We start from the raw sequence: 25,672 nt of genomic DNA on the forward strand, positions 1-25,672 counted from the left end.
TAAACTTACGCTAACCTACACTAATCCTAAACTACGCTCCTGCGCTTTACCCAATGCCTCGGGCCTTGATCACGAACCTCCTTCGAAAACATGATACGTCGGGGCATTCTCCAGCGAATAAATACAACTTTCTTCGAGGCATTCCCCGATCAAATAAGTACAATTGATCCAAATTTATAAAATAAAACCATTCAACAAACATTTTGAACATTCAACAATCCACAAGTTCTAAATTCGCCTACCCGAACCTACTATTTGCCTACCCAACTCGATCTATAATGATTCTATCACGTTCAACATCATCAATGAATCAAAATTTATCCAAATTTACTTTTATCGAGACCAATCCCTTCCCTCATCCATTCACAAAATAATTAATCAATTCTTCGACTACCAATTCAAGTTTCCACAATCAAATCCAACATCAACCAATACACAATCACGATTCAAACAAAACAAACACACAAATCATTCAGGATTACATAAAAATTAAAGAAAAAGAAGATAGAATTGGACCTCAATGCCGCTTTAAAAAATTAAGGTATTATTCCAATTAAACCAGGTTGAACCCACGTCCAATAACCTCAATGGGTACCACAATGTCGACTACAAACCAACTCCGCTATGAAAATCTTTGAAATCCAAAATCCACAAAGAGACAGACGAATATTCAAAAACAAAACCTGTGAAATGAAATGAACGAGACCCGTGCACCAATTGTCCCTAGAATCAATTCGAACCTTGCCGGATTCAACCCAAACAGACTGGAATCAACCCGAACAGGCTGATTTCAGGCAGATTCAAGCAACTGGTTTTGATTTAGCGATGTAGATGGGTTTAATCGAGTTTTCCAGTTAATTTTAGAGTGAAATCGGAATGGGTGAAGTGATTTTCAAAGAAGAATGGCCAGAAAACTCGATCTCTAGTCGACTCCTTCTCTCTCGAACTCTCTTATGTCATCCTCTTTGTTAGTCTCTCTCACTCTGTCACCTCTCTCTCTCTCTCTTCATTGGTCTCTCTCAATTACTCTTCCCCCTCTCTCTATTCTTCCTTCCCTCTCGATCTCAATGTGTGTGCGTGAGTATGAGAATAAAGAGAATAGTGTGTTCTCTCCCCCATTTTCTTTCAGTGGTTTGTGTGTGTATCTTCTCTTGTGTATTTATTCTTTTTGTTGTGTAGTTGGAGAAAAATGGAAGATGATGGCTAATTTTCGTGTGTTTTTGGGTCAGTCCGTGTGTGTGTTTTTGTGAGTGTCTTTTTATATATTGTTCTCTTTTTTTATGGAGAAGAAATGTGAGGGGTTACATGGATGAGGTAGTGGGGTAGGTTATAGGGTAGGTGGGGTAGGGTGAGTTGGTTAGGATAAGATTTGTTAGGATAGATTAAAACAAGATAAATTTGTTGGAATTTTGTTAAGGGTTGTTATTTTTGTGTTTTTGTGGGGTATAATCACATGGGTGAGGGTATGTAGTAAGGTGAGATAACAATGGATAAAAGTTAATTTTGGGAGGACAAAATTAGGTGTCGACAGTATCCTGATGAAGGATGAAAGTGACAAATCCATTATCCAATATTCTATATTAGTTAATTGGGGCAAAAAGATGGAATGGATTAATTTAGAGCTGCTTTTAGCTAGTGTCTTAATACCCACATCAAAGTGGTTGGCCTGGTTAAACTGGACCTTATTCTTTGGCTATGATTCAAATGGGTTAAAATCGAACACAGTTACCTCCATGAGGAAACTAGTGATGTTCGTCACTGCTGACTATATGATTCATCTTTATATTTCTTTCTGCTTTTGCTTTTCATGTTGATACGCGTTCCATGAGCCGAGTGTCTTTTGAAAACAACCTCTCTACCTCCATAAGGTAGGTAAGGTCTAGTACACTCTACCCTCCCTAGACCACACTCGTGGAGTCCCATTGGGTGTGTTGTTGTGTATGCAGAAAAAAAATTTATGTTGAACATAGGTTGTACTGATAGTGAAACACCATATTTAATTTACAACATTACTTCCAAATCCTGCTAACTCCTACCGAAATCGAATCTAGAGTATCATTATTTTATTTTGTGTAAAATTTAATCTTTTATAACAAATCGATATTTATTTTTTTATTTATAGATTAGGCAAAAGCCTCTTAATTTGAATCTTTTTTGTAAATAAAGTGATTTGGTGCTTTTTTCAATGGCAGGGACATCCTTAAACAATCGGTTGACCACGGAGGAGCATAAAGGCGTAGAATGAATTTTTAATTTTTGATCATATGTATGAATATGATAAAACTGAAGCACTATGTCGTTCTTAACATATATGCCGTTAACTTCTTATTAAGGAATGTACTTATAATACTTGATCGGAGGATGATTTCGTAAAACACTATTGGATGCTTTTATTAGCTAATATTATTTGTAGTTCTTAAAATTTGTGGTCAATTTTTTAAAACACTATTGATATTGATTTTATGGTGAGAAAGGTCGTTACTGATGCAGAAGTGATGCGCAAAAGTTTAAGTGGCGACAAACAAGTGGTCACAATTGATGTGTAGAAGTTTTAGTGGCGACAAACAGGTGGTCACGATTGATGTGCGGATGTTTTAGTGGCGACAAACAGATGGTCACAATTGATGTGCGGCAGTTTTAGTGGCGACAAACAAGTGGTCACAATAGATGTGCAGAAGTTTTAGTGGCGACAAACAAGTGGTCACAATTGATGGTGATTTTATGGAGACAAATTCGCTGCTAATTCTGGTATATCAGTGGCGACCTAGCCCCAATATATTTTGTTAAAATACATTTTACAGCGTAATTGTCTTTCTTTTATGGAGGTAATAGTCATCACAAATAACTTCTTATTATGGTGAGGATACTTTGTCACCACAAATAACCTTTAGTTACGAAGGTATTACCCACGACATAATTATCGCTGCTAAAAATATTCAGTTGTGACTTTTGGTTCTTTTGTGGCGACTTTTGTTGTCACTAAAAAATAGATTTCTTATAGTGAGTATTGGGACAACTAGCCCAATCTGCATCACAATACATTGTCAATTGTCGTGAGGGGTTGGATGGCATAAAAATGCCTAATCCTAGAAAATGCTTGAGTTATATGGCCACCCTTAATGCAGTCTTCGTGTGGGATATTTTTGGACGATGCATAAATTGACTTAGACACTAATTAGGATCCCATATCAGAAAAGGGATGGGTAATTGGTATCCTCATATAAACTTGGGCAATCCTCCCCTCCCGAGATAACTTTTAGGGTTGAGTTAGGACCAAGATCCATTCTTTATCATGGTATCAGATCCAGGCATATCCCAAATCTTTGTTCACCAATGTTGGTCCCCTATATTATATTATCCACGCTTCAGTTAGTGAGGCTTGGGCGTGCGGGGGAGTGCTAAGTATCCCACATCAGAAAAGGGATGGGTAATTGGTCTCTTTATATGGACTTTATCAATCCTTCCCTCATAAGCTAGATTTTGAGGTTGAGTTAGGCCCAAGATCTCTTCTTTACATTAGAAAAAAGAATGGGTAATTGGTCTCTTTATATAGACTTGGGCAATCCTCCCCCCATGAGCTAGCTTTTGAGGTTAAGTTAGGCCCAAGATCCATTCTTTATATGGTATCGGATCCATTCTTTATATGGTATCGGATCCAGATCCATTCCAAATCTTTGTTCACTGATGTTGGGCCCCATATCATACTATCCACACCCCAGTTAATGAGGCTTAGGTGTATGGGGGAGTGTTAAGTATCCCACGTCGAAAAAGGGATAGGTAATTGCTCTCCTTATATGGACTTGGGAAATCCTCTCCCCATAAGCACTTTTAAGGTTAAGTTAGGCCCAACATCCAATATTAACATTCCTTTTGAAGTTCTACAATGTCCAATGTCTAATTTGACCATAATCATCCCTTGTTTCTGGGTGCTTCGGATACACCTGGTGTTATACAAGTTGGTATTGAGCTTACAGGGATGGAGAATTATATGCTATGAGAAGAGCAATGCGACTTGCACTTTTGATAAAGAACAAAATTGGCCTCTTGATAGATCCATCACTCATGATAAATTTGGTGTTGATTTGGTGAATCAATAGGAGCGATGCAATGCGATGGTCATTTCTTGGATAATGAGTAAGGTAAGTAAGGGTTTTCTCTCTAGAATTTTGTTCAAATCTAGTGCTATCTCAGTTTGGGATGATCTTTGTGAATGGTTAATAAGGTGAATGTCTCAAGTTTATCATCTTCACTAAGAGATTGCGACATTAGTTCAGGGTTCATTGCCAGTCTCTATTTATTACTCTATGTTGAAGGAACTTTGGAATGAATATGACTCGATTGTGCCTCCACCGTCATGTGAATGTGAAAAATCAAAGAGTATAGTGAACACCTTCAAAAGCAACTGTTGATTCAGTTTTAAATAGGTCTCAATGATGGATATAGCAATGCTCGAGGTCAAATTTTGATGAATTTACTACATTGGTCAAATTTTAAAAGCCATCCTACATTGGTTCTTCAACTGGACATTTTTAATTCAGTGGTGGCATGGATCCAACAACCTTATTCATAACAAGAGGAGTAATGTAAAATAGACAAGCTAATGATATCTATTGTGATTACTGCCATATGAAGGGTTATGTAGGGGATCAATGCTACAGATTAAAGTTTTGTGATCATTGTAAATCTCGTGGTCACGTGAAAGGGAATTACTATTAGCTGATTGGTTATCCCGCTACCTTTAAAGTTAAAAGAAAAGTAAATGTAGTGACTAAAATTGATTGCTCAACTGGTTCTTAGCAAGGAAACAGTTCATTTCATGAGCATGATCAGATAAGTCGTGGTGGACATAAAAATTGAGGTAATGGTACTTTCAAGTTTCTTACTCATGAATAATTAACCCAGATTGAGAATCTTCTGTGACACACCAAGCCTGGTGAAGCAAATGTTGGTATGTGTAGAGCCAATGTCAATCTTGCAGGTAATGTCTTTTATGTAGGTAAGGATAAATATGCTTGGATTGTTGACACTGAAGCAACTAATCACTTGATTAGTGATGGATAATTGTTATTGCCTAGTGCTCAAATAGGTAATAATAATGGTTCAGTACAATTACCCACTGGAGAAATAGAACAAGTATCTTCTATTGGGAATTGTAAATTTGAAAGTGGTGAGCACTGTACTAATGTACTCTATGTCCCAGGTTTAAATTCAATCTCTTATCTGTTACCAAGATAACTAGAGAGATGAATTATTGTGTTTCTTTTGTCCCTGGGTTCTGTGTTTTCTAGGACCTCCTTACTGGGAAAGTGAGGGAAATTAGTAATGAAAATGCGGGTTGTATACGCTGCAAGTGAAGAAATTTCATGATGATAAAGTTCTCAGAATATATTTGGTAGTACATGGAGCAGTGGATGCAGCAACTTGGCACCAGAGATTAGGTCATGTTCCTATGAAGGTCATTAGAAGAATTACATGTTTCAAGAATAATTCTGACTTTTACTTAGATTCTTGTGATGTATACCGACTTTCTAGACAGACTAGAGTGCATTTTCCTATTAACAATTCTAAGTCCACCACTACTATGTTTGAATTGTTTCATGTGGATATTTTGGGGCCTATAAAACTAAAACATATGATGGTATGAAATTTTATCTCAGCATTGTTGATGACTATACTATGTGGACTTGGGTGTTTCTTATTAGATTGAAATCTGATGTCATTTTTTTTCTTAAAAACTTTGTCGTTATGGTGTCTTATCAATTTGATTGCAAAATTAAGGTAATGAGAACTTAGAATGGGTCAGAGTTTGTCAATAAAAGTTGTAGTGAGTTACTTCAGTCCTATGGGATCATCCATTAGTGCTCATGCCCTTACACTACACAATAAAATGGTGTTGTGGAGAGAATACATAGACACGTCATGGAAACTGCCAGGGCAATTAAATTTCGAGGATTTCTGCCTTCAAAGTTTTGGACAGAGTATGTTGAATTTGGAGTGTACATCATCAATAGGATTCCCTACAGTGTGTTGGGTAATAAGTCACCTTTTGAAATTCTATATTACCCTAATCTACAATATCTCAGAGTGATAGATATGAGTGTTATGCAACCAATCTATCCAAGTATGATAAGTTTAGTGTCAGAGTTATCAAGTCAGTTCTTCTTAGTTATAGTTCTCAACACAAAGGATACAAACTATTTGATTTAAACACTCACAACATATTTATGAGCAGAAACGTCAGGTTTAAACTATTTCCTCCCATTGCTTCTGTTCTTTTAAAGGATGGCATTTTTCTTCGGGTAATACTATAGTTCAGGAATCTACAATACATGTGGTTCCTGGAATTGAGTTACAAAACACAGTTGCAGCACTAGTAGATGTAATTGAGGTTCATGCTACTGTTCCTACCATAAATCAGGTAGGACTGTGAGTCCTCCAATTTGACTTAAAGACTATGTCAAGCGAGGGAAGCCTGGAAGTGCTCACCATTACAAATATCCTATTTCTGATGTGATTTCTTAGGCAGCCTTATCCTCATCATATCAAAGTTTTGTCTCTAAATTCTCTTTGAAAACTGAGCCTAAATCTTATGATGAAGTTGTGGTTGCTAATAGATGGGTAACTGCAATGCAAGCAGAGATTACAGCTTTGCAAAATAATAAGACTAGGAAACTTGTCACCTAGCCCAAGGGGAAGCAAGTAATTGGATGCAGGTGGTTTTACAAAATCAAATACAAGGCATACAGGACAATTAATAAGTTCAAAGCAAGGCTTGTTGCTAAAGGTTACAATAAAAATGAGGGATTAGATTTTCAAGAGACTTTTTCACCAGTTATGAAAATAGTTACAGTGAGAACTCTAATCTATATGGCTACAACTCAAGAATAGGAAATACACCAAATGGATGTTAACAATGCTTTCTTACAAGGTGATCTGAATGAAGAAGTATATATGACTGTCCCATAAGGTTTCAACACAGATTGAGATCCATAAAAATTTTGCAAGTTGCTTAAGTCACTATATGGACTTAAAAAATACTCTAAATAGTGGAACATCAAGTTCTCTTTTTCCTTAATCACAACCAGATTTACTCAGAGTCACCATGATTATTCCTTATTTACCAAGAAGGTGGTAGGAAAGATACTGGTGGTACTTGTCTATGTTGATGATTTGATAGTTACAGGTGATGATATTCAGTTAATTATGGAAACAAAACAAGTGTTACAGACTAACTTCATGATCAAGGATCTTGGAGATTTGAGGTTTTTTCTTGGGATTGAGTTTGCTCGCAATTCAACAGAAATAGTGATGAACCAAAGGAAGCATGTTTTAGAACTAATTTCTGATCTTCGACTATCGGGAACAAAACCAAGTAGCTCACCCATGGAAATCAATGTTAAGTTAACTATAGTTGATTTTGATGAACACACACGGAATACATCTACTAATCTACCTTTACAGGATCCTAGCATTTATCAAAGGCTCATTAGAAGACTTCTCTATCTAACAATTACAAGGCCAGATATTTGTTTTGTAGTTCAGTGTCTAAGTCAAGTTATACATTGTCCAAAATCATCTCGCATGGAGACTGCAATAAGGGTGGTCAGATATCTCAAGCATTGTCCAGGATTAGGCATTTTTATGCCATCCAACCCCTCACAACAATTGACAGTGTATTGTGATGCGGATTGGGCTAGTTGTCCCAACACTAGGAGATCAGTCACAGACTATCTAGTTAAACTAGGAGGTTCTTTGATTTCTTGGAAGTCAAAGAAGCAAGTTACTATATCAAGGAACTTTGCTAAAGTAGAGTACAGATGTTTAGCCTTTGAAATAGATGAGATTGTATGGTTAGTTGGTATGTCTAAAGAGATGAATCTGGATGTACAGCTGCCTGTTCCTCTTTACTAAGAAAGCAAGGTAGTTATACAAATTGCAGCTAATTTTCTGTTCCATGAGCACACTAAACACATTGATATGGATTGTCATTTTATCTGGGAAAAACTTCAATAGGGATTAATCAACACTCACTACTTAGCCGTTTCTCAACAACTGGCAGATTTATTGACAAAAATTTTGTGCAGTCTCCAACATTCTCATCTCTTGTCCAAGATTGGTATGATCAACATCTTCAGTGTTCCCAACTTTAAGGGAGGCGTTGAGGATTAACCAACTAATTTCCAGCTGTCCAGTTAGTTACTTCATTAGTTGGAGTTGTTAAAGTTAGTTAGGTGTAGTTACAGCTATGAGTACATATATATATACAACTATATGTAGAGTTGTGGCTTTTAAGCTTGATTTAATAAAACAGTTTCCTTCTCTGTTTTGCTTTCACTGATGGTTCCATCCATGGAACTTTACACCATTGTTTTTTAAATTGATAATATATGAACCATTGGATACGATCCACATGGTTAATAATATATTTTGGTAATAGGTTGATTTGTGAAAATAATAACATGAAGTTGTATAAATATTTCAAGTTTTTCTTTTTTCCTTAATCACGTACATTACAGAACATGGGTGTATATTTATATATACACACACATATTAGAAGTAGAGTCCTCCATTACTTACGCTAACTATATGCTGCAACGGATAGACTTTTATCCAAGGAAAGAGTGTCTATCTTCCCCTCGGAAGCTGGTGTGTGGAATTCGGACAATGCCAAGCTTGGTACGTAACACTTGGAACTAATGCTTAGGCAATGGCTTTGTAAGAATATCCGTAATTTGTTGCTCGAAAGGAATGAACTTGGTTTCCATTGTGCCATGAACCACCTTTTCTTGCATAAAATGGTATTCAAGTTTGACATGTTTGGTGTGAGCATGTAATATGGGATTTGCCCTGAGGTGAAGATCACAGATATTATTTGTGAACAACAATGGAGGACGAGATAAGGAAATGACAATATCCTTTAAAAGATAAGTGACCCATGTCAATTCCGCAGCTAGAGAAGCTAACAATCGATACCCAGCTTCGGCACTCGACTTAGCCACTGTATGCTGCTTCTTTGTTGGTCTTCTTCTTTGACTACCAACTGATGTAATTTGCACCAAGAAAGACACATAGGCCTATGGTATACCTTCGGGTAAGAGGACAACCATCCCAATCCGCGTTGGAACTAAATTGAGAGACGAACTAGCCAGGATACAGAGCGTTAAGAATGGATCTTGGGCCCAACTCAACCTCAAAAGCTAGCTCATGAGGTAAGAATTTTCCAAGTCTATATAAGCAAACTACCAGTATCAGTCCATTCCCCAACCAATGTAGTACTTTTTACCCACTCTAACACCCCCCATCACACTCAGGGCCCAACTGACGCGTAGACCGATAGCCTTAATGGGGATGGACCTGGCTCTGATACCATATAATGAATGGATCTTGGGTTTAACTCAGCCTCAAATGCTAGATCATGAGGTGAGGATTTTCCAAGTCTATATAAGCAAACTACCAGTCCATTCCCTAACCAATCTAGGACTTTTTACCAACTCTAACACAGAGACCCAAATCAGGAGTGCCTGTAAGATAACGAAGGACTCTTTTTACACCCATCCAATATACAACAGTGGGACTATGGATAAAATGGCACAAGAGATTAACCGAGTGAGAAATTTCAGGTCTAGTAAGGATGAGATATTGCGGGGCGCTGAACAATGTGACAATAATCAGAGGCAGTAACACGTGAGCTGGACAAAGTATGGAGATCATATTTCAAAGCAAGTGGAGTATGTATTGCTCTTGCATCCAACATATTTGTACGATGAAGACTATCGGACACATATTTGTGTTGGCTAAAAAAGAGACCAGTAGAATTTCAATGTACCTCGACTCCAAGAAAATAATGGAGATCTCCCATATCCTTCATTGCAAAGGGAGACCAAAGCTTGTCGATCAAAGTATTTAGAAGTAGGGGATAACTGCCAATCAAGATGATATCGTCCATATATCATAAAGCCTTCGAAGGAATGGAACACAAATAGTGGCAGATCTGCTTTACTACAAAAAACCCAAGGTGAAGAATATAGGAGCTAAATTTGTAAAACCGTGCCCTTGGGGCTTGCTTCAATCCGTAAATGGCTTTCTTTAATAAGCAAACATGATTTGGAAATTTAGGATTGATAAAACCTGAGGGCTGCTCCATGAATACTGTTTCAGAGAGGTCACCATGTAAAAATGCATTTTTGACGTCAAGTTGTTTGATATGACATTTAGTGTTAACTGCAATCGACAAGACAAGTCAGATTTTGGTAGCTTTGATGACAGGACTGAAGGTATTATCAAAGTCGATCCCTTCAATTTAATTGTATCCTTTGCAACTAGACGGGCTTTGAAACGTTCCACTGATCCATTAGTCTTTAGCTTAGTCTTGAACACCCATCGAGATCCAACAACATTCATGTGATGATGAAGAGGAACCAATAACCAAGTTTTATTTTACTTCAAGGGTAGCAATTCGTCATTCATTGTCGCTAACCAATGGGGTTTATTCAAGGCTGTTTTGATGGTTTTGGGCTTAAGAATATCGTTATGAAGTGAAGATGCAAAAGTTATGGATTGGAACGAGGGATTTGGAAGTGCCTGAGTTTTTTTTCATGTAAGCATATAGTGTGTATTTACTGTGTCATCAGGTGTATCAGAGATGGCAGTAGATGAGCTCGGTATAGGTGGGAGTTCCACAAATAAATCAATGCCCGATATTATTGATGGATCAAGGCTAGACGAAATGTCTACTATTTTAGATGATGAAGAGCCATTATTTGTAGAAGTAGCTACTGTATTAGATGACGAAGAACAATCAGTTGGTGAATCAATTTGAGTTTCATGGCAAGGCACTGACAGTTCACGAATATGACCAAATGTTTGGTAAGATAGTGAGGTATCTAAATATCTAGAAGACTGTGGTGTAGTTGGCCCTTCGGATGAAGCCATATAAGGCTCCAAAGTCTGTTGATCATGTGCGGAAGGGCAAACCATAGCAGGATCATCATTTTTCTGAAGAAACTCCCGGGAAGTGGTGATGCGCGAGCCATCTAAATCTATAGAAAGTTTATCACTACTAGAAACATAGGGTAAGTAGGATTCATCAAAAATTACACGTCGTGATATAAAAACATTTTGGGTTTGAGAATGATAACACTGGTATCCTTTGTGAAGTACATTGTATCCTATGAATATGCAAGGAAAAGTTTTTGGTTGAAACTTGTTTTTATTTTGTCCTTTGAGGTGGGGAAAACAACGACACCCAAAAACTTTCAATGTATTGTAATGTGGTTCTTGCTCATACATCTTAGAAAAGGGAGATTACATGCTCAAAGTAGATGTAGGCATTCTGTTGATCAAAAAAACGGCATTCATAAACGCTTCAACCCACAAAAATAATGGCAACTTTGAATTAAATAGTAAGGTTAGACCAGTTTCAACAACATGCCTATGCTTCCTTTCAGTCATACCATTTTGTTCGGGAGTATGTGGACAGAAAACCTGTTGTTTGATTCCATTCTGCGCCAAGTAATTTATGAACTCAAGACTATTGAATTCTCCACCTCCATCATATTGAAAAACCTTAATTTTCTTCGAAAATTGATTTTCTACTAATTTGTGAAAGATAATAAAAATAGGTAGAAATTTAGATTTCTTTTTCAACGGATAAATCCATGTAAATCATGTGCATTTATCCACAAAAAGAGCATAATATTTTATTTCTTGTGATGATGCTACCGGGGCTGGTCCCCATAAATTGCTATGTATCTTTACTAATGGTTCGAGTTCCCTTTTATTCGGCAATTAGAAAGGTAACTTACAACTTTTATCCATTTAACGACTAGTACAAACTGAAGACTTTTTATTCCAACTTTTGACATCAATCATTTTATTACTATGAAAAAAACTAAGAATTATAGAGTGTGGCTGTGTGGGTGTCCCAATCTTTGATGCCATGTTGTATCTGAATTCACCTTAACTCTTGTAGCTATTAAGACATCATATAAGTTCCTTCCCAAAGCATACATGCCACGTCTTTCACGTCCCTTGGCCAGAATTGTTCTTGTGCTTTTCTCCTTAACAACATACCCCTCGTCAGTATATTCTAGTGAGCATGCATTATCCTTTACAAGCTTACTAACAGAAATAAGATTCTTCTTGAGTTCGGGCACAACAAACACATCTTTTAAATGAAGAGTTTTTCCAATATGCTTATCTCCTATGTGTGAAATCTATAGGTTATCACCATTACCGACCATAACAGAATTCGTTCCTTTAAATAAAGAGAAATTTTCAAGATTAACCGTAGATTGCACCATATTATTGGTAGCGCCCAAGTCCATGTAAAGGTTGTCCTTTTGGTCACTAATCGCCATCGAAGCAAGTTCCTGAGGAACTTCTTGTTGTGATTGATAAGAATAATCCCATCTGTAAAAGTAAGAGAGTGTTGTATGATTGTTCCTTTCACAAATCTGACATGGATTAGCTTTAGGACTTTCTTTTTGCCAATTTCCTCCATTTCGAGTTGTATTATATTATTTTTTATTGTATGACATGCCTCTTTGTTGTCCTCGTCCAAGGTAATACTTTTACGACCTCGTCCCTGTGACTTTTAGGTCATGAAGGCCATGGAAGGATCAAAAGAAATTGAGGTTTCTTCCTCGTCCCCATCTTCTCTCATCTTGATTCCCTTAAGAGCATTAACAAATTGATTAAAAGTGGGATAAGGAGGCTTGCTTAACATAACGATTCGAAGGGTTTTATATTTGCTTTCAAGACCTCTAGCAAAATTAATAACTTTGTTATCTTCATCTAAAGGCTTGTGTATAGCCATGAGGTTATCACAAATTCCCTTAAATTCCTTTATGTATTCATATATGCATTTTTTCCCCAGCTTCACGGTCTGAAGTTGTTGCTTCAATTGAAACTCCTTATCCTTACTTGCTTGTAGATAAGCATCTTCAAGACAAGGCAATATTTGTTTTGCCGTAGCACATCCTATGATGAGGAACATTGATTCTTCTATCATTGTTCCAGAAAGCCAACTCTGAACTAGAACATCACGTTCTTCCCAGCAAACTTAGGGTTGGCAATTGATTCGGCTTTCTCATCTAATATGTTTTCGGATGGGGGTTCTTCTTTGATGATTTCATCAATCTTCAAAGTTTTCATTAGTTGGAGAATTTGTGTCCTCCAAACTAAGTAATTAGACTGTTTCAACTTAACAGAACATATAATTTAAGTTGATGAAGTGAAGATGGTGATAAGGCTAAGGCAGTAGTCGAGGATGAGGCTTTGTCTAGTGTTTAGAGCAAAATGTCTTCAGGATCGTGCTAATCGAGTCTATGCTCTGATACCATGAAAATAATAACATGAAGTTGTATAAATATTTCAAGTATTTCTTTTTTTTTTTCTCAATCACGTACATTACAGAACATGGGTGTGTATATATATATAAACACATATATACATACATACATATTAGGAGTAGAGTCCTCCATTACTTAGGCTAACTATATGCTGCAAAGGATAGACTTCTATCTAGGGGAAGAGTGTCTATCAATTTGCATAGCGTAAATAGTTATTGAATTAAGTACTGATTTGATTAAGGTGGTTCTTCCGGTAAGGAAAATAAACTTTGCTTTTCTTTCTCAATTTATTTATTCATTTTATCATTTATAAATTGATAATCTTTTCATTTAGGGTATAAGTTAGTCATAGATAGCCCTAAATATTTTTCAAATTCTAAAGTGGGTATTATTTGTAATAGAGAAGTTATGAAGTTACCGGTGTTATGGTTCACGTTTTTTGAGAAGAAAATTATCGATTTATTGAAATTTATTTTTTGGCCCGACATATCTCCAAATGCTTTAATATTGATATAATTGTATTTGTGTGGACAATATTAGCTTTTACAAAGAGGATTAAGTCGTCCGCGAAGAGTAAATGTGAGAGGGGTGTGGACGATGGAGTAATTCTTGTAGGAAACCAAGTCTTTTGGAGTGTAGTTTTGGGATATAATTCTAGATAAGGACTTCATGCAAATGATGAATAAATATGAAGATAGAGGATCTCCTTACTTAATGCCTCTCGTGGAATTAAAGAAATTTGTTGGGTTGCCATTAACTAGAATAGATATAGAAGATGAACATATTCCATTATTAGATTAATCGTATCTTTAGGAAAATTAAGACTAGTTAGAGAGAAATGAATGAAAGACCACACAATTCTATAAAAAGCCTTTTGTAGGTGTATTTTGATCATTATTTTTTCACATTTTCTTTAGCTTTATTAAAATAGTGAATTTCTTCTTGAATTATGATAGCATTATCGGAAGCTCTTCTATTAGGTATCAAACTACATTGGATAGGATTTATGATTTTATCAAGGAAAGGGCGAATTTTGTTTACTAAAATTATTGTTATTGTTTTGTAAACTGTATCACATAAGCTAATGGGTCTATAATGTGAAACTTGCTCGGGAGTGTTAATATTTAGAATAAGAGCCGAGTATATATATATATATATATGTGTGTGTGTTTTATTAATATTTGGATGGATAGTTTTAGAGATAAAAGCTTTAATACATGTGTGAATAATGGAGAAGTTTGTGTCCTCCTAGAATTTTTAGAAGAAAATAGGGTGAAGTTCATCCGGATTGACGCTTTTAGAGGTTCACTTTAAAGTAGTTACTCGCTTTGTAAATTTATTCTATTATTAAGGACATGTTGATACTAAGATGATCCTTCTACGAAAGACTATTCACGGCTTTAGGAATCTTTTAATAAGGGGCAACTGGAGAGTTCGGTAGTACACACACCGATTGTATTCATAATGATTGATGATGGTGTATTCTAGTCTAATTTCCAACAGAATCTAAGAGACCTAGAATTTTATTACGGTGTCTTTTTTTATTGTTGAAGTATGAAAAAACTTTGTGTTTGCTTGCATTCCCTTCTAGTATCCATTGAACTTTTGATTCTAGTTTCCCGAAATCCTCTTTTTGCTTGACTATATTATTATATTCTTGCAGTAGAGAGATTTTTAGATTGTAATGAAACTTTTTCTTTTTAATAGGATTCATTTTTGAAGCCCTTCTATTTTAGCTAATGTATTTTTCTTATTTTTTAAAATATTATTAAATTTTTCTTTATTTAAGCTAGTAACAACTTGAGACAAGGCATTGAAAGCATGTACATAATTACAATTTGAGTGCCAATAATTTTTAACAATATTCTTGAATTTCAAAGGTGCAACCATATTGTTTCAAACTAAACTTTGAGTTACGTTTTTCATTACATTTAATAAGATTGAGTAACAAAGGACAATGATCGAATTACACTCTTAGTAGATGAATAACATTTGAATCAAGGTAAATTTAATTAAAGGGGAATACATAAAAATCTATCTAATATTTCCATTATAATTCTTGTATTATTTCTGCTCATATTAGTCAATGTGAATCCATATCCCGCAAAACCTAAATCTATCATATTTAAGTTATTTATACAATCTAAAATGTTAGCAACTCTTCTATTATCAATAGTTTGGCCACCAATTTTTTCTAATGCATTTGTAACTTCATTAAAGTCATTTGGCAGATCCAGGATTTTATGGTTGTGGGTGCTTTAATCAGGGGTGAAGCTATAGCACCCTACGAGAGTTCGGGCGAATCCAGTAGTTTTTACGTAAACTCTATATTTACACTAAAATTTTAAATATCTATATATTATTACAGTGTGAACCCATTGACAAACATTATTGCTTGGCCTAGTGGTGATGGACCAACATTAAGGGCTCTCTTCTGTCGCGGACGTATGTTTGAACCCCATTACAACATATTTATTTTTTTGATTTTTTATATTTCTTTAAATTCAGAACCCACTGACTTTAAATTTTGACTCCGCCTTTAACTTTAATTTTTTTTTAACATAATTTCCTAATGATCACATAATATAAATATATAACTATTTAAATGCAATATTAAAATTTGGTGTTTAAGTTTTGAAAGAGTAAGATATTTGGTGGAGAAGGCCAAAAGATTTTCAAATTTTTTGTTTGAATAATTAAAAAAATACAAAAAGTATTTTTAGTTTAATAAATTAAGAAGTGAAAAAAAAGTAATACAAAAAAAGTCAAACTCATATGTGTGTGAACTAGTGTACAAGAGTACTTGGGTCTTATGCGTGTGTGTGAATTAAATGTAACTGCAAAGTTACAAAAAAATTTATACAAAAAATGCAGCATAGCTAAGGAGAATTGATCTCAAGCATCTAGACATGAAAGATCCACCTAAAGCCAGAGCATCCAAACAAGTTTTAGTTATTGAGTATTTTTTTATTTTTTATACCATTTTTTCAGTGTTTCTTATATAATAATACCTATTCTACGTCGAGTTTAGTGGATGCCGGAGCACCCCAAAATAACACGTGGGTCCGCCCCTGATCACACATAAGCCAAGGTCCATGTATTTTTGTTGATACTGTTGGGTTCGAAATCGAGAGGGCGTCATGCGGAAGCTTATAGTTTGCAAATCATGAGATGATAAATCAGACGACAAATAAAACATTATTAAAAAACATATTACTAATATTGTTTGGTCAAACGACCTACATATGAAAAACTAATATTGAAAAAAAAATCATAAAACCTATTGGGAGAAAATTTCCCCTCTAACAAAACACTTAAACGACTACATTGTGGATGCTACTGTGTTGTTGTAGGAGAAGAGGGGGTCTTCTATTTATAAATGTCCAAAACCTTTCCTCCAACAAAGAGTTTGCCAAATATAAAAAAGTTTTATATTTTTCTTTCAGGAAAAGTAAAAGTAATTATGGTATTACTTTTACTTCCTTCTAAGAAAAATAAAACTTAAATTTGATAAGAAAATCAGGACAAAAATCCTAACAACTCTCCCCTTTTTGGCTTGATTTTATTGACTTGATCCGCCTTCTTCAAGTCATAGGCATAATTTTGATTCTACACGTAATCTTTTTTTATCTCTGTTGTTTGCCATGCTTAAAAATAGAGCCCTTTTAGGTCAAAAATATTAGCCATTTTGGGTTAAAATATTGAAACCCTTTACAGGATTAAAGGGAGCTTTATTTTTAAAGATGTGACAGAAGAATTATTGAAAATATGATTAAAATAGGCATAATACATAAATATGATCCTAAACTTGACACCAAATTATAACATTGACCTTAAACTTTGACAGTGTACAAATATGCCCTTTAACTATACAAAACCTGAACAAATAAACACTCCTATCCTATGTGGCAAAATGCGTGTGTACACGCAAATTTGAGCGCGTCAGGCTTAAAATGTGATTTTCTCAACAGTAAAAAAATGGTTAAATGACTATTATGCCCTTACTAATTTCTTTTTATATATTTAAATGACTTTTTCCTATTATTTTTCATTATTTTCAGCTCATTGATGAAAATGGTATCTAATTTCTTTTGTCATTGCGGAAAAAAGAGCAATATTGAAGATTTCATAATTAGGTGAGTCAGCCTCATATGAAAAAATCGCGCGGGTATCTATATATATTTTAAAGTAGAGGGCGAATTTAAGTTATATAATATATCTAAATATAATTTATTTAAATATTAAATTAAAGATGAAACTATAATAATAATAATAATAATAATAATAATAATAATAAATTATAATTTTAATAAAACGTTATTAAAAAATTATTAAATTAATGCTATTAAAACGTTATTAAGGACAGTAGTAGTAGTATATTAAATTAACGTTATTAAAATATTATGAAATTAGCATTATCAAAACGTTATTAAGATGAAAGTTTTATTAAAATATTATTATTATTATTATTATTAATGATAATAATAATAATAATAATAATAATAATAGTAATTATTATTATTATTATTATTATTAGTCGTAGTAATAGTAGTAGTATATTGATAGAAACAATAGTTGTACGTAATATGTATGTAGAAGTAGTATAATAATAATAATAATAATAATAATAATAATAATAATAATAATAATAATAGACCTTACAATTTTAAATTTACCTTTTAAAATTTATTGATAGAAGCAAAATGACGTCGTTTTAATTGCTAGAAGCAAAACGACGTTGTTTTAATTGAAAGACAAAAGCCCTCCCATGTCAGCCTTTTTAATGACGTGGCACCGTATGAATGGCTGACTAATCCACGTAGGCGCAAGTGAGATACACGTGCCTAAGTTGTAAAATATGTATGTTTATTTGTTCAGATTTTGTATAGTTAAAGGGCATATTTGTGCACTATCAAAGTTTAAGGTCAATGTTATAATTTGGTGTCAAGTATAGGGTCATATTTATGTATTATGCCATTGAAATATCTTCTCCACATGTAGTTGGACAAAAACGTCATTATCACCAAATTGGTTGCAGCTTGATTTGAAACCGCTTTGAACCTATTTAATGTCGGCTCACCACACCTTTGGACCTTTGAACCATAGACTCTGATACCACTTGTTGGGTTCGAAATCGATAAGGCGTCATGTGAAAGTTAATAGTTTGTAAATCATGAAACGATAAATCAGACGACAAATAAAATAATACTAAAAACATATTATTGATATTGTTTGGTCAAATGACCTACATATGAATAACTAATATTGAAAAAAAAAACATAAAACCTATTGGAAGAAAATCTACTCCTAAACAAAACTCTTAAACGACTATATTGTGGATACTACTTTGTTGTTGTGTGAGAAGGGGGTCTTCTATTTATAAATTTCCAAAACCTTTCCTCCAACAAAGAGGCTTGCCAAATATGGAAAAATTTTATACTTTCCTTTCAGGAAAAGTAAAAGTAATTATGATATTACTTTTATTTCCTTCTAAAAAAAATAAAACTTGAATTTGATAAGAAAATTAGGTCAAAAACCCTAACAGATACTTCATGTAAGTTGTTCCATAATTTATTTTAAAGTAATAACTATTTCTAGCATATATAATTGAAAAAAGTCCATGGGGGAGTATTAGGGCTTAACCCAAAGGCTTGCGTGAATTTTCTGCTCAACAAGTATCATTTAATTCATAATCAATTCATTGTTGTTTTAATTCTGCCTGGGTAGCCAAATATTGAAACTAGCATGAGATCACTGAAGAGAAGCAATTGCATTAACGCATCATGATCAACCATTCTTGTTTCGGTTAGTGCTAAGATCGTAGGGTTGTTGGTTGTTATTATCTTTATTGCGTTCCACCTAAAAGGTGGGTTATTTGCACCCCTATAGTTTCAAACAATGATTTTCATGGGTTGTCGGTTTCATAGTGAAGATAGGTTCCAAGTTGAGTGAAACTTACTTTGGAATAGTGAGAAGTCATGTTCCTCCCTCACTACAGCTGCTATCAATACTACGTGCTGATGGTATGATCCAGTAGGTATGACCCGATGCTGATTGAGATTTTTGAAATTGGAGGCGAAACTTTCACCAAGACTCGTTCTTTTACATTTTCTAGGAACATAAAAGTTAGTGTATCCTCTAGAGTATTTAAAATCATTACCTAGACGTCTCTTTTGTAGCAACTCCTCCGATTCTGTGGAGGTGGCGGAATATTATTGTTGAAAGGCGATGATAGATGTTGTAATTCTTGCATTTGTGGGACAATTTGACCGTGATTGTTTAATTCCTCCGTTGGTATCATAGTTGGAATTGGAGGAGAAGACTAGTCGGCATAGCTCATCGGTTGGGATGAGTTTCAGTTCATGTTTTCCAAGGGAGTAGTCATTGAGTTTGATTTGCATTTGGAGCATGTTTGTTCCAAAATCTATAAGATAGTAGGCTGTCACAAGGTTTTAGTAATTCTGGATGAGTTCAGTCATTGTTGTTGTTGTCAGTGAAAATTGTTCCAATGGTAAAGCATTGACTAGATTTAGTCTGTTCTCGTTGTTCATCCAAGGGACAGGTGTTGAAATTAGTTACTAATGCTAGCTGTTAGTTAGCTAGTTGATCAGTTGGCAAATCAGTTAGTTAGAGAATTGGTTAGTTATAGAGCACTGTTTCATTAATTCACAGTTACATTGGATCAGTTAGTTGGTTAGGAGTGTGAGCTAGCAACTACTGATTGAGTGGGTTTAGGAAACTTCTAGAAGGAGCAATCAAGTCTATATATACATGTATAAGCACAACTGAATTGGATTGTAACTACTAATACACTCACTACACAATTCCTTTCACACAACTCCTTTCTCTACTCTGTACATGGGAGCTTCTATTGTTGAGCTTTAGAGTCTCTAGATTTGATAATTTTGACGTGGTATCAGGGCACGATCATAGGAAAGATCAGTAAAGTTTAGATCTCTGCTATCGGGGAGTAGATTTCTGTTGGAGCTAGGTTTTTGCTTCGAGTAATTCACTCTTTCTTAGCTGAAAACTAACACAGAGAAGCTAACAATGACACAAAAAATTAATCATAGTGATCCTTTGTTTCTAGGAACATCAGATGTATCTGGTGCTACCTTAATTCCAATCAAGCTGGTTGGAGCGGAGAACTATAGTGTTTGGAGTCGATCAATGAGGATTGCCTTATTGGAGAAAAGAAAGTTTAGTTTTGTGACTGGAGTTTGCAGCAAGGAGATGTACAAGGAAGAATTAAATGAACAATGGAAAACTTGTAATGCAATAGTCCTATCTTGGTTTATGAGCTCAGTGAGCACAAAATTATTGAATGGAATTGTTTTTGCAACAAATTCTCATGAAGTATAGGAAGAGCTGAAGGAGAGATTTGATAAGGTGAATCATATGAGATTGTACCAGTTACATAGAGAGATTAACACACTGTCTCAAGGAACTGATTCAATTTTTACCTATTTTACCAAGCTGAAGAGCTTATGGAATGAGTATGATCCAATGATTTTAGCTCCATCATGTGACTGTACGAGGTCCAAATATTATGCAGATCATTTATCTCAGTTGAGATTGATGCAATTCCTAGGTGGTTTAAATGACTCCTATGATCAAGCTAGAAGAAAGATCTTATTAAAATGAATTACACATACTCTCAATCCAGTATATGCCAAGATAGTAGAAGATGAGCTTCAACAACTTGCTTGTGCATTTGTTGCAAGTGAGAAGCTAGATCTTATGGCAATGTAGGCCAATAAAAGCTCAGACACAGGTTACAGGAATCGGAGTTACAGAGGAAAGACATGTGATTATTGTCATTTTAGTGGACACACCAGAGAAAACTGCTACAAATTAATAGGGAGAAAGGCCAATAGTAATGAAGGTGGTGGATATAGTGGTGTAAATCATTGGGAACTTGGGAGGTTTAATACTCAAGGACATCAAGAGGCCAATTTGCAGGTCAATACTCATTTTTTGCGTACTAGTTTTAATAATAAATTTCTTGTTGGGGATGCAGGTTAAGTTGTTTCAACTAGCTATGGAAGTCACAAGGAAAATAATAGTGCAATACTTGCAAAAGGACAAGGTTTCACTGATGGAGAATACAAGCAGATCATGGAACTTTTGAATGAGGATCAACAAGACATGAAGCATGCTAATATGACAGGTATAGTCACCTGTTCATTCTCTAATGTTGAGCTATAAGAATGGATAGTGGATTCTGGTGCTACTCATCATATTACAACAAGCAAAAATTTGTTCACAAAGAAAGAAGAAGTAAAACCAGGAATAGATAAAGTGAATCTTCCAAATAGAGCAAAGACTGATATATCACACATTGGAGAAGTAATGGTGCTACAAAATGAAATTGTACATGATGTCTTGTTTGTGCCTGATTTTAAACTGAGTTTGCTATCAGTTTCCAAGGTTACTAGACAATTATCTTACTTTGTATTATTTTATCTTGATTTTTGTGTATTTTAGGATCTCTGTAGTGGCAGAAGGAAGGGGATAGGTAGGGAAAGAGGAGTCTTATACATTCTCAAGAATGTACATTTTAAATGGCTAGATGCGTTCCTTATATGTTTTCCATATCTATTTAAGGTAAATTAGACAAATTTTCACTTCCTAATTGATTATTGATTGATTCTGAAATATTTTCCCTTTCATTTTTTTCCTTGATTGATTTGGTTGCTTTATTTATTTAAGGAATACATACATATGTTGCTGATTAATTGTTTTTCTAAATACTTATTTTTCTTTTATTTTCCTGGGCTGATTGATTCAATCATTGATTTAAGAAAAATTCCTTCTTGATTGATTGGTAAAAAATATTATGCTGCTATTTTTATTTTTGGTATGATTTTACATTCCCAATTCTAATATAAAGTGAGCCTCCTTCTCATTCTAAGACACTCTCTCATCATCCCCTCATACTCTTCTACACTTCTACACTCTTCTACACTACACTTAGTGTTTAATTTTATTTGCTGCTTTTACTTTGGGATTGCTAGTCCTTGTTTGCTCGTACGACTGTTATCCACTTTTGAACATCCAATATTCTTTTATTATTGTATTGTTAGTAGGTTAGTTCTCTTGAACGATGCATTAAGTTTCTTTTATGTTATTCTACATGACTATGACCTCACTTTGATTTACTTACTTTAAATGTTTGATGACATGAGCCTTCTATTCATTTTTTGTACAATTATTTCGTGACTTATTAGGGTGGTCATGTTATTTACTTTTGTTAATATGACATGTTTTCTCCAGCTGTTAAATGTTTTCCCCACTAAAATGTTTGTTGTTTGTGAATCTGAAATAATCTTTACACGTCACATAACCCCTTTTGGCGTGAGCCTGCCTAGGATCTTGGAGATCCCTAGGATCTCGACAGCGCCAAGGGTTGGTTTTGTGTCGCCAAAGACATTTCAGATTCGGGATGTTTTTTTATGTTTTCCTTGTGCTCACAGATTAAAGATAAGCGATTAGATGAGACAGAGTTGCGATGGAGTCGTTGAGGGCTATCCAATCTAGACCTTTTTAGTTTTTCTTTTATTTCATTTATTGTTGGCCTGTAAGAATTATGTACAGACGCTAGTGATGTAATAATAATAATTATGGGACTGCATGGGGGCAGGGCTTTATGTGCTACGTGAATCACCTAGGCAAAAGAATAATCTAGGACTAACGATAAACTTGTGTGGTTACATAGAAAGCATGCCTTAAGGGATAATCAATTAACTTACAGTTTAATTTAATTGTGACGTATGTTATGATGTGTTTTACTTGGTTTTGACATTGTCATTAAGTTATTCTTACTTGGTTTCGACATTTTCTCAAAAGAAATCTGTTTGGTAACATAAAGTTATTCTTTTACAAGTTAAAACAAAGTGTTTGTCTCTTTAATAATTTTCAGCAATACAGTTACTGTTTCAGCATATTAATATTAATTTCCATCATAGAAAGTCATTTTTTCAGCATGTTAAAACCTAGTTTTTTTTAGTACAAAACACTTAAATTTCAGCATGTTAAAATTGTGTTTCGGCATATAAATAAACTCCAGCATGCTAATTCACCTTTCAGGGTTTTAAAAAATGCATTTTCAGCAATTTAATGGACTTTTCAGTATTAAGAATGTTTGTAGTAATTTTTCACATGAGTTTGTAATTTATTACACTGTCATTAGTTTATAACATATTTTACACAAAATCAACAAGCATCACACTTCTACATATTTACTTTATTTTGACATATTTTGTTTTAACAACTTTACAACATTATTTTTAACGGTTTGACAATTACTTTTAATCAATAAATAATTGTTGAACACTTAGACATCATGCTTAACTATCTTTTATACAATAAATTAACGTTCTTATTCTTTCACACTTGTTTAACTTTGACATGACTTCTTATGAATTTTTTGCCACATCGTTATAAATATTTTGACAGTTACTTTTCAATAAACAATTGTTGAACACTTAGATATCATGCCTATAGGCTAATGAAACAAAACAAGATATTATTTATCTTTGCAAGTGAATCATATTAACCAACTTTAATTAATCAAGAGGCTAACTTGGACAATTTTGTGCCACGTGACGTCCTACTTGTTACACTTTTCGAGTCTTAGGCAATATAGCTTTATTTTGTCTAAACCACAAAATCAAAATAGTAAAGTCTAATACCTCTTGAACGATAGGTAGGACGATAAGTATTTCTAAAGATGGTAGTTTTATCCTTGGCGTAGAATGCCTTTAGGTTTAACAACAAGCCTAGGTGGGGTGGAATGGGTAGTCATTTGGAAGTGATGATCTCCAACCGATATTAAAGGTAAGACATATGATTTGTCTAAGAGTTCGGCCAGTGGGTCAGATGATGATTAAACAAGTTGGGGTTCTGATCTGAATGAGACCAAAACAATTTTTTTGTTTGGTTTGACGAATTCTTTTTATTCTTTTATTTACTTTACATGCTTATTTGGGGTAGTTAGTTTATTACATAAGCAGTCCTCTTTTGTTATAAATTATGTCATTTCTTTCTCCTCGCTTGTGTTATTATATGTCTTACTGATTTTATCACTTAGATAATCAACAATTAGAAATAACAAAATAACGTGTGTTTGATTATAAATTACTTCATCACTTAGTTAACAATTGAGTTAAAATAAGAGATCTTTATTTGATTTCGTAGAATCCCCACATAAAATATGAATTCAGTCGGGAACCACCTTTGTGATCCTAGAAAGGTACCTAACACCTTCCTTTCGAGGTAATTTGAATCCTTACCCGAACTCTGGTGAACTAAGATAAAACAACAAAATAGGTTCATAGTTAGCCTAGACCGGTGCCCTAACGCACCTTAATATGTTAGGTGGCGACTCTTCATATCTCCTCCTTAAAAAATTCCAAAAAGAGTGTTCACATATAATCCCTCTTTTCACGAGAAAAATGGAGTACGACAGAATGACGACTCCTGCTGGAGAATTTAGGTTCTAACCATTATGAGTTTGTGTTTTATGTGGGGTTCCTTCACGTTCTTTGTTTTATTTTTCGAAAGTGCTTTCTCTCTTGTTGTTTATATCACGGTTTATTATTATATGTTAGTCTCTTCTCCTTTTCTTTTATGTGTTATTAACATTCCTCCATGTCTACTTTTCTTTTATTTGTTATATGTTTTAACATTTATTTTTATATTGCTAAAGAATGTTATTGCATGTTGCTATGTGCTACGTGTTACTGCTTTATATAACTGACATTCTGCTCATACTTTCCTCCACTTGGAACCTCTTTTATTTTTCTTTTACGAACGGTTGTGTGGTTGCATAGATGCTCTTTCCTAAACCACCCTTCGAAAAATGCCTTGTGGATCGGTCGATCAGCGGTGCATCGATAGTCACAAATTTTTCAACTCTCGAGTTTTCCACTCGAGGGAACCATGTCATAAACTCACTCTTATCTTTAGGTCTTGGATACATATTTCTTTTATTAAGGAATATGTATCCCATTTAACCTAGGATGCCTTGGTATCCTTGACGCGTTGAATGTTAGTCTTATTCAAAGTCCAAAGAGGTTCACGATCTCAAAAGGACTCACAATTATTTGCTATGTGTTGCATTTTTATGTATGTATTGACATCTTGCCTATTTTGTTGTTTCCGTTTTTGCCTTAGTCACTCTTTACTTTAAGTGTTCCTCACTTTAGAGTTTGTTACTCTTAAGACTCTTGTCATGTTAGGACCCTACAATACACTCGTAGGGCTTATTCAAAACTTTTCTTCAATTTATCCTCTTGACTCATCCGCTAGTATAATAA

At 34.5% G+C, this 25,672-nt stretch overlaps 1 protein-coding gene across 1 annotated transcript; it reads left to right on the top strand.

Moving 5' to 3' along the window:
• Nucleotides 1-7,203: 7,203 nt before the first annotated feature.
• Nucleotides 7,204-7,911, top strand: LOC124898937 (uncharacterized mitochondrial protein AtMg00810-like). The gene has a single exon (XM_047413234.1). The coding sequence runs from the start codon at nt 7,204-7,206 to the stop codon at nt 7,909-7,911; it is 708 nt and encodes a 235-aa protein (XP_047269190.1).
• Nucleotides 7,912-25,672: the final 17,761 nt, after the last annotated feature.

Source organism: Capsicum annuum, chromosome 1 (genome assembly GCF_002878395.1).
Source record: "Capsicum annuum cultivar UCD-10X-F1 chromosome 1, UCD10Xv1.1, whole genome shotgun sequence".
Lineage (NCBI taxonomy): Eukaryota > Viridiplantae > Streptophyta > Magnoliopsida > Solanales > Solanaceae > Capsicum > Capsicum annuum.